We start from the raw sequence: 10,607 nt of genomic DNA, 5'->3' as shown, positions 1-10,607 counted from the left end.
ATTGCCTAAAAGAAGTCTGGAAGTGGGACAGAAGACATTGTGCAGGTGCACTGGCAGCACAGTGGGAGGACTGTGTGGTGCTCCCTCACATTATTGCAACTTGTAGGCAGCATAATTAATTCCTCGCTTTGAGAAGGATCCAATTCAAAAAAAAAAAAAAAAAAAAAAAAAAAAAAAAAAAAAAAAAAAACATCTGTTGAACAGTGGATACTTTAAAAGGTAAGTAAGTGTTGCTAGATGAATTTATTTTATGTAAAAGATTTCTTTATGATAATGGAGTAATTTAATTTCTTCACAGATAATGAAACTGCTGTCTATACGCTAATGCCGATGGTTATGGCTGACCAGCACAGGTGAGAGCTTCTTTAAATTTCCTTTTTTTTTTAAGGTCTGAAAAAACAGCATGTTTGCTAGAGTTGTAGCTGCTAGAGCATTCTCAGGAGTTCTGCTGCTGAATTGCTGAGGTATCTTCTGTAGCTAAAGTTAGTCACTGACTGTGTGCACCCCAGCATATTCTTACCTGAGAAACCTGTTTTATTTTATGCCATAGATTGGAGCTGGGATTTGTTCTGTTGATGCACATAGAGAAATTTGTCCTGTGATAAGAACAAAAGCATTGTTTCGTAACTGGGTTGTAGCTCTGAGTGTGTATTTATTGATGACATAGAAGCTCTTAGTCTCATTAGACGTCTCAGAAAGACATGGAATAAGAGTTGGACAATGAGATTGATACTTCTGGGATTCCTCAGATGAGCAGCTGTTTCTCTTACCCAGTTGTCCTCAAAGTGGTTGGGACCTGGGGGCTTGTATAGTGCCAGCTAAGTGGTGCTACCTTTCGCTGAATTTTGTAGGGAAGCAGGTAGTAACTCTTACTGAAACTGTAAATTAGGGCTTGAAGGGTCCTATTTAAATTTCTTATCCTATTGACGTATCATGTGTCCTTCTACTTCATCGTGATGATTTTGCATACCCATCTTCCTTCTGAGCTTTGCCTATGTTTGGGAAAGCTGCTGGATATCTGGTTAGGGTGTCTGTGTTGAGATGAGGAGGAAAATGGGAATTTATTGTTTTTCAAACCAAAGCTATTAATATGCTTGTTTTCCATACTTGTGAAGAAGTGATTTGGCCATCTGGTCTAATTCTTACTGGTTTACATTTGAAACAGTTACCCAGTGTCACAGTTCATTTTTTATGTACAAGTAAGAAGTGAAAGAGTAAAAGTACTGTTAATATGCAGATGCTTGAAAGCTGTTGGATCTCTTGTTCAGAAATTTGTTGGAGGAAAGAGAAATAGTGATCAAGTAAGAAATAGAGTGTTTGTGTACAAGTTACAGTATATACTTTGCTTGGATATTGTGTGCTATTTTTTAATTAAATTTATATTTCTGTTTGAAGGTCTGTTTCAGAGCTGCTATCAAATTCAAAATTTGATGTGAATTATGCATTTGGACGTGTGAAGAGAAGTTTACTTCATATTGCAGCAAAGTAAGACTTACTTGAGTCCAGTCCAGAAGTTAACAATGAAAGTATTACCACAAATCTAAGGCACCAATGTAAGCTGGAAAACTCTGTAGTATCAGTTAACATTTTGTTTTTGCACTTCCTCTTTGTATTTTGTTTGTTCTTTTAGCAGTGTGCCTGCCTCATTGAGAGGACATGTTTTACACGTGATATCAAATGGCTGTCCAAATTCTAGAGAAGGAAGTCTGGTGGATACTTTTTTCCTTTCTGTGAAATCTCAGTCTGTGAAGAAATGTAGCCATTATGTGTATCCTGTATAGCTGGGTTACTCTTGCCTCTTGTAGATTTAGAGAAACTTTGTCTGCAGGTGCTGCTTGTTTTTGAAGTATTCTAAAACAGTGGGAAGCACTTGGATGTTCATTAGGAAGCAGCTGTTCCAAAGTACTTCATGTGACCGTAATTGAAGGGAATATAGCTTGGCCACTCACTTCTAATAAATTTTTGTATCCTGAATAAAGGACTTAGGTGCGAATTTCAAATCCGTGACCTAGATTATTTATTATTTATGTAGGTCCTCAATGGGGATAAATCTGTATTGCCAAGAAACAGCCAGATTAACATCCTTAATAGAAATGAACCAGATAGTTTTTGAAATGGCCTTTCAGGAAACTAAACTTTATACTAACGAATGAGTGCTCTATATTTGGGTTCCATTTTAAATGTCTTGAAAGTTCTTATATTTAAACTGTTAAAAAAAAAAAAGTAAAAATAAAAGAAATAGTAGTAGTACTGCATATAAATAGCAGGTATTTGGACACAATAAAGGTAGAAGTTCCAGCTTTAAGCAGACTGTTTTAGAAATACCTGTTTCCCAAACATTCCATCTCAGAGTTACATGCTGCTTATATAAAATTTACTTAAGAAAGTACTTAAAGAAAAAAATGCAAGCAAATTTTTAGCATACATCTTAGAAGTATCTTTGAAAAGCTGTATTTATTGGTCATAAAACCCAAGAAATTGTGTTACAGTTTGTGGATTCTTAGTTTGTGGATCTTGGCTAGTTGTTGGGTCATTAAGAGGTCATAGAGATGCTGTTTTTGCAACTTATTGTACAGCTAGGCTTCAGTTTCTTTGGGTGGTTGTGTGGCAGTTCTGTCATTGGGAAGACTAATAACAACAGATAGGGAGGATAAACATATGGTATTTTTGTATCCGTCATGACCTATCAGCTCTTCCTCTTGCAGAGTTCAGGAGTAAGATAAACACATAATGCAAAGTTTCTTTGTTCTCGGTGACACTGATTATCCTGAAGAGCTGCTATATTATGAAAAGTAAAAGGGAGTTACAGATTCAAAACAAATAGCAAAGAAATATTTGTATGAGTTTTGGAATTTTTCTGATATTTGAACTTTTATACGTAACTTCCAGACACTGAAGTGTAACAAAAGAATTATATTAGAATCGTTATTTAATGGAAAATTCAGTCCTGTGAGTAGATTAAAGATGAGGGAGGTGAGAAGAAATAGTAAGCAAAACATTTTAAACAGTTTACATTTTAAACAATTGGCAGTCTTAAAGATTCGCTGTTGGTTTTAAAGTCACTAAAATCACATAGTACATTAGTACACAGTTCATTAGTACAAGTTATGATCAGTCAGTTCTCACTGCATTTAAGTGTCTTTCCTTTAGCTTTGTGTAACTCGAACTATGAGGGTGTAAAAATGGTTTTGTGTTAATGGTTTTGTGTTAAGATTTTCTACTGAATGTAATCTATAATAGTATTGCTGTTGTCTTTATGTCAATATATATTTGGTTTGTAAATATCCTTGTTACAGTTTTTCCCTTATTTTGTTCTTAGCTGTGGATCAGTTGAATGTCTTGTTCTATTATTAAAAAAAGGAGCAAATCCAAATTATCAGGACATTTCAGGATGTACACCTCTCCATTTAGCAGCAAGGAATGGGTAAGAAAAAAGTTTTTTAAAACCTTAAAAAAGACTTTGTGCGTAATGCACTTGAGCTGACGTTCTGTAATATTTTTGTGTAGTTCAAACAAAGTACTTTGGTTTTCACTTTTGAAAATAGGGATGGCACACTTACAGGGAACTTGGAGGTTAAAAATCTGTACTTTAAATATTCAGAAAATAACTTCCTATTTATATAAAATTATGTCTGACATGCCAATTTCGGTGCCAGTCATTTTTAGTGTTTTCTGTTAAGCAGGAGCTTAATGATTCTTATAACTGTGATCGAACAAGGGATGAATTCATCTTCCAGTTAGCTAAGTAAGAAAAGAATTCGAAGAGGACACTGGGGGGTTTGGAAGGATTCAGAGGTTTCAGATTTTTACTCAGATATTATCTCCAAGGAAATTTTTACTACAAGGAAAGGAATACAAAGTTTGCCTGCACAATGTTAGGAGAGGGGAAAAAAACCCCAAAACAGTGAGAAAACACCTTTTTAAGATCTTTTAAGATCTTATTTCTTGAATTGTAGTATGTGGAAACACACAGCTGATAATGGTAATATTGTAATTTTCTTTTTAGAGCATGTATGTGTTACAGTAACTGAATTGTATCATGGCTGGTACCTCAAGTGAGGAGGAGGTAGTGTTTAGTGGCTCTTAGGTATGTGGGAGTGGTATTTGTAGGAGAAGGGAGAAAGAAGCAGCCAAGTGGTACATGGTGAAATGCAGGAATACACACAGGAGACAGTTATGTGGAAACGAGGCATGAGAAAGGTGAGAGGTACCAAAAAAAAAGGAAAAGTAAGAATAAACTCTTAAGGGTAAAGCACTTAAAGCTTTAGAGAGCATTAAAAGACTGAACAAAACATGAAGTAGGAAAAACACCCCTACTTTCATTAAAGCAGTTATTGTGCTTGCCGAAGACTTGCGAAATGTTGCAAGGAGTGTCTCATTAAATAATGATTTAGTAGTGTACTGTAAATGTGTTCACTGAAGTGTACAGATGATGATGAACTTCATGGATTTCCATTAGCTGAACTCTACCTTCTTGTCTTGAGAGCGTAGTTCATGCTGAGCTGAAGCTGTTAAGAGTGGTAGTTAAGTACTTCTACGCTTTCCGTAAAAACATTCAGCTACACAACTGTTCTTAGTCCTGTGCTGTCATATGCTACACTTGCACTGTACTAGTGCTACTGATGATCACTTCTCTTTTTCACATGCTCAGTACCATGTTCCTTATAAAGTAAAACTACCTGCTATGGTTTGTACAATGACGAATTAGAGTGAGTGGAGCTTAAGAAGATACTTGGTCTTCATAAATGATTTTGCCTGGCTGGGTTTTAATGTATTCTTTTGTTTATAGCCAGAAGAAATGTATGAGCAAGCTGCTGGAATACAGTGCGGATGTCAACATTTGTAATAATGAAGGCTTGACTGCAGTAAGTGCTATTGATTCTCATGGTGCTCTTAAAATGAATGAAGAACTTGAAGATTCTCATTTCTTATGCTTCTGCCATCTTACACGTAAATAAACAAAACCACTGTGTGTCCAGCGCCCTTAGGAATCGAATGATGTGATCAAAGTACCTAAGCATATGATAATATTATTCAAAGCTTCTCTTTGTGAAAATGTTGACAATAGTACAGTCAGGTTTAAAATCATATTTATGAAACACTTATTGCTAAAGAAAACATATATCATCATTTTGTACTTAGATTCATTGGTTGGCTGTCAATGGACGAACAGAATTGCTTCATGATCTTGTTCAGCATGTCAGTAATGTAGATGTTGAAGATGCAATGGGACAGACAGCCCTTCATGTAGCTTGTCAAAATGGACACAAGACGGTAAGTTTCTAAATTTTATTAACAAATTTGATTTGTAAAGAATTGGGTGATGCCTTAGTGTTGTGTGTGGGGTTTTTTTTTTAATAAACTGTAGGCTAGTCATGCACGTGATAATGGTTAGAAGTGTGAAGAACTGTATTGTTTGTCTTAGTATTGACTGCATACACTTCCATGGGCATAACTAATTTATTCTTGTGGAGATGATTGATCTCAGTGTTTATGGGAGTTTAAGTGACTTACTGTATACTATTCGGCTGTTCCGTAGTACTATTACTGCCTTGTTGATAGCAGGTTTTGATGTAATGTTACACATTTGAAAATGTTCTTCCTTACTTTTTAGAATGTGTTTGATTCATAATTGTACCAGCTATTATGTGCTTTTGAAGTCTGAAATTATCTTAATTTACTGAATAAAAAAATGAACGGAGAATTGGGTCAGTTAGATATTTAACATTAGAAGTAAACAAGTTCACATAGACTCTTTTCATTGATTTGTGTGAATAATTTTTAGGCCTGGCCTTGCATTAGGGCTGACTATTTACACTCAGAGTACACGTCTGGATGCTTTACTTGAACTGTGTTACAGCCATGTAGAGTAGTGATCTTGAATTATACAGATTGTCTCCAGGACTATTTACCGTTCAAAAAAAATTATCGTTCTACCCAGATCCTTTCTGTTGTCATTGTCAGAGCTCGACTTTGGAAGACTAAATTCTGAGAAACTGTTGTCTATAGACTTATCTACTTTATGTGACTGAAATATAGGAAAAGTTGTTTGAGAGTCTGCTCAATGTTTTCATATTTTAGAATTTGCTTACTTATTTCTTCTATTCTAGTGTGTGTTTAAAACTTCAGCTTGTGATAAGGCTGTTGGTGGCTGTCACGAACTTGAGGTTTGTTTCTCTAAAAAGTGTTGTTTTCCTTTTTAAAGGGTTTGTAGTTCCAGGGGTCTTTGGAATTAGCTGAAGTTCAATAAAAGGCATTGTTATTAAAATGGAAAGTTCAAAGGAAGCTTTATGAGCTCTGACAGCCATGATTTTCCATCTAGTGTTTAGGAATTTTGGTTTTGAGATTCATTACTCAAAATGAAATCCTTCAGTGTAATTAGACATGTATGACACTAAATAGTTGCAAGCCAATAGACTTCTCTGTTGCTCTTCTAATGCTGGTATTTTTTCTTCTATTCTAGACGGTGCAGTGTTTGCTAGACAGCGGTGCAGATATAAACAGGCCGAATGTGTCAGGGGCAACTCCGCTCTATTTTGCTTGCAGGTATATATTAACTTTTGAATGCTACATGAAAAGTGGAATTGATTTTTTTTTTTTTTTTCCCCCTTCTGCAATAACAATGATTAGAAAGCACAAAATTTAGGAAACATAAGTTGACTGGTATTTAATCTTGCCTCATGTTTGAATGTAGTTTGGTGTCTCATCTAAATACTTATCTTAGTGCTGCAGGCTTATATACCTCTTTCTAACAGACGTGTTAAACACATAGCTGTGCATGTTCTAGCGTGAGTCATAAATCAATGACTGCTGAATTTTTTCCTGAAGAAATGAGATCTACCAACTCAGATTATTTTGAGTAAACTAAAAATGCAGCCTTTTATGAGGCAAGTTTGACTATTCTTTAATGTACATTATGGTATTACAGTGTACATGAAATGTGCATATATGCCTTAAAGTTACAAAGTTGAACTGAAGTTATACTGTTGCTTTGATCAGTTCTGTTTTCTTCACAATTTAGTTTTATTTCAAAACTAATCACATATGATAAATGACCTTTTGTTTTAATTGGAGCATTTCTGCTATTTGGTAGAACATTTACAATTTTATAATCCCTGTGCTTTGGTTATAGGTTAAATAGTTCACCTATGATTAAATGTTAATATAAACAAAAAGAGAAATGGACTGACCTGGTGGCCTGCCAAGAATTATGTTGAGGGAGCCCTGGTCTCTGGAGCTCTGGAGTTAGTTTATGCTGACTCTTGGCAGTTGAGAAGAAGGGAAGTGGAGAATAAATAGCTGCTAGCTAATTGAATGCCTTGGTGCTTGATTTAGGGACTGGCATTGGCATCCACTTTAAAAGAAGTAAGCAACTTGTCTCGGCTTGGAGGTTTTCCATGAGAAAGGAATGTGTTGCAAGTACAGCGGTGATGTTCTTGTAGAAATTAACAGTTGGAGCAGCTGGCAGGATGTAGAATGAACAGGGTGTGTAGTGAAAGTTAATGTCTCAGAAGTGCCGGTTGGTGGTGCTGACACCCTGGAAGAAAGGCTATAGGTCCCTGATGACAGGGAGGGCAGGATGTGGTAGCAGTGGCTGGTGATGGCTGGAGAAAGGGTATCGGTGCTCAAAGTCTGACTCCGAAACCCCTGTTTTTTCAAGGTGTTGGGTTGCGCACTTAGTCTAGAGAATTACGGTGAAGAGGTGCTTCAGGTAGGCCATTAGTCTTATCTCCTGTCTGAGATCTGGTAGCTGACTCTGAATGTTTGTTTGCACTGGGGCAAAGTCCAGTACATTAGGTTAACCTATTGGTTTCCTGGGCTGGAAGGATATGGATGAGAAGAACTCAGATGGGAGCTATTGAGAGACCCTCAGCTGTTAATTGTTGCTTTTCCTTTGCCCTTCCTGAACTGTTAGTGCAGGCAGCCTTGGTGTGTTCCGGGACAGCAAATACTCATATACGTTTGCGTAAAGGGCACACTGTAAACTAGCTTGCGATCTAAAACTTAATTGAAAGACTTGTATCTGTATCCTTAATTGCTATGTCTTTTGTGTCAGTCTTTCATTTCACCCTTTAGATACTTCTGTATTACATTTGTCAGTATATGCTCTAAATATTGGTGAAGGCAATAGTCAACGAGTCTTTCAGTGTGTTTTTAATGAAGTCAACATCTAATCACTGGTACCCAATTTCTCATTTTCTTCAGAAGAAAGGGTTTTAGAAAGTATGTGCTCTAGGTGTTGAGGGATATAAATAATCTTTGGTCTTATTTTTTTCTAGGCAATGACGGCCTGTTGGAATAGTTGTGACATTCTCAACTCAAGGAAACCTAAGTGTCCTATACGACCTATAAATAGATGAGTGAGACTATGAATTAGTCTCTGAATGGAAGAGTAAAACATCACTCTTCACATTTAAAGGCTAGGCAAAACATTCATGTGTACTGGTTAAAAGAAATCAGCCAAGAGTGATGTATGGAACTCTTGCGCAAAAAAAGACGTTTTATCGATTAAAAAAAAATCTTACTCGTTTTACTGATGATTAAAGCACAATTAGATTATTTTTCCCCAAAATCTGGTAGGAGTGAGCAGAGAAATCAGTGAAGAAAACTTTCTCTGTGAAGTAAATTAGGGTGTGAATTGAGAAAGAACTCTCTTTTTGCAGGAAATGCAGCTCATACATATTTATGAGGCTAGGCTAAGATGAATAATTTCTCAATGATGAGTGTGACTCTGGCTTGATAAATGGCCCATACCTAATTTTGCACTGTGCTTCTGCAGTGGCCTTGAAAGGTAGTAGAAGAATGTAAGTGGCATTATCTTCCATCCTGTGTTTCTGCTTAGTTTCATGCCATAACTATTAGTTTTCTCCTAGCTTATGTTGGTTTTGTTTGTTAGATACAATAAAGCCAGACTTATCACTCACAGTAGAGCATAAGTGCTGTATTAACTCTTTCTTCTCTTCTTTTGAATAGCCATGGTCAGAGAGACACTGCGCAAATTCTTTTGATGAGAGGAGCCAAATATTTACCAGACAAAAATGGCATTACTCCACTGGATCTTTGTGTACAGGTATTGAGTTAGCAACACTTTTTCTGTGAACTTCTATCAGTTACTACAGTGTCACCTGATCAGTGTTATCTTTTTTTATTTTTAAGGCCTATGAAAGATGGTAGTTGTTTGGTGAAACAGAAGTGCAAAAATATATTTTTTTTGCAATTAAATTGATCCTACAGGCAGGTTCCCAATTTGTACCCTTTGCAAAAGGCTTTAACATCTTTAAAGACTTTGCAAGATTGGAGCTCATGAGAAACAAAGAGTTTGCAGAACTCCATTTGACTGGAACGTTTGGGAATCCTTGGTATAATGGCAATAGACTGTTTAGGTGCTTAACTGTTAACAAGTAAGAGGTAAAGGCATGCAGAAAGGAGTGATCTTTTATTAATCTCAATATATTTTCTTTTCTCTTGAAGAGATATTACTAATTAAAAGCAAACAAAACTTATATGGTCCTGACTGTTACTTTTTAAAGATATTCCAAATACTATATCTGAATGAGGAACAAACATGCTGACTCCACTGTGAAGCTTAGGGTTAGATTTTTTTTCTTTATTATGGCAAAATGACTTACCATTACAATAAAACCACATGAAATATATTAAATTTGGAGGCTTTTTGTAGCCACAGACCTGTAAGACAGTATACCAGTGTGTACTTAATGGTGCTATTCTTAGTTTTTATGGTTAGTGTTTCAGATGTCTGCTTCAGTCTCCAGTTTTACAATCCCTAGGGTACCACTTTATACATCAAAATTCTGTCAACTTTTTTTAGGTGTGAGTAGTGACACCTGGTGTTTGCTGTTTTGTAGTGATGATCTTACTATGTTCAAGATCATCTAGTTTACAAGCTCATGATGCTAAGTAAAAAAGGAGAAAACAAAATATTTTCTTTCCTTTTATGTGAAGGGTTTTATTCTTTGCTTACAGGTTTGCTTTTCAGAGTAGACACATGTTTTTAGAAGACTGAAATTACAGATTCGTATACTTCTTGCCAACAGGGTATTACCTTGATTTTGAAGAGCTGACTTTCATTAATTCTTGCAGATTCTGGGTATTTAATACTTAATATTTTGGCATCAGGAACAATTAAATGAATCCGTTTATAACTTGCTTCAGTGATAAGATTCATTAAACTGCCATGCAAAGAGAAGGAGCATCTAGAATCGCAGCATTTAATACATTACATGGTCATCTTTCCAGTGTAGAATTTGATGTGTAGGTGCCTGCTTAAAAATGCAACTATGTTAAGTAAGAGTTGATACAAATAAACCACAAAACCAAAAAACATTTTTCTCAAAAGGTTGTGAAGTTAGTTTGAAGCTGTTCTTCTGAGGCACAAGTGGAATCATATTTGTGTATTGATTTTAAAATTAAATAACCCTTTCATGAGTTTATCCTATTTCTTCCTTTAAGAAGTCAGATTTGTGTGTTATGAACCTTTAGGAAAACATTTGTTTTGAAGGATTAGATTCTGTGTGTAATTAGGTAGATGTGTGTCGTGGTTTAATCTCAGTCGGCAACTAAGCACCACGCAGCCGCTCGCTCACTCC

At 35.9% G+C, this 10,607-nt stretch overlaps 1 protein-coding gene across 2 annotated transcripts in view; it reads left to right on the top strand.

The window, feature by feature from the left end:
- Positions 1–303: 303 nt before the first annotated feature.
- HACE1 (HECT domain and ankyrin repeat containing E3 ubiquitin protein ligase 1) overlaps positions 304–10,607 on the top strand; it is a 52,970-nt gene continuing 42,666 nt past the window's right edge. For both annotated transcript variants that reach the window (XM_009285021.1, XM_019473546.1), the window contains exons 1-7: positions 304–353; positions 1,396–1,485; positions 3,320–3,424; positions 4,790–4,865; positions 5,143–5,274; positions 6,464–6,546; positions 8,974–9,070. In XM_009285021.1, the coding sequence (XP_009283296.1) occupies positions 325–353; positions 1,396–1,485; positions 3,320–3,424; positions 4,790–4,865; positions 5,143–5,274; positions 6,464–6,546; positions 8,974–9,070 (612 nt within the window). In that variant the 5' untranslated portion in view covers positions 304–324. The remainder of the gene's footprint in view (positions 354–1,395; positions 1,486–3,319; positions 3,425–4,789; positions 4,866–5,142; positions 5,275–6,463; positions 6,547–8,973; positions 9,071–10,607) is intronic.

This window comes from Aptenodytes forsteri, unplaced genomic scaffold (genome assembly GCF_000699145.1).
Source record: "Aptenodytes forsteri isolate BGI_AS27 unplaced genomic scaffold, ASM69914v1 Scaffold171, whole genome shotgun sequence".
NCBI lineage: Eukaryota > Metazoa > Chordata > Aves > Sphenisciformes > Spheniscidae > Aptenodytes > Aptenodytes forsteri.
The sequence above is the reverse complement of the archived record's forward strand: the minus strand, read 5'-3'. Positions and strand labels throughout refer to the sequence as shown.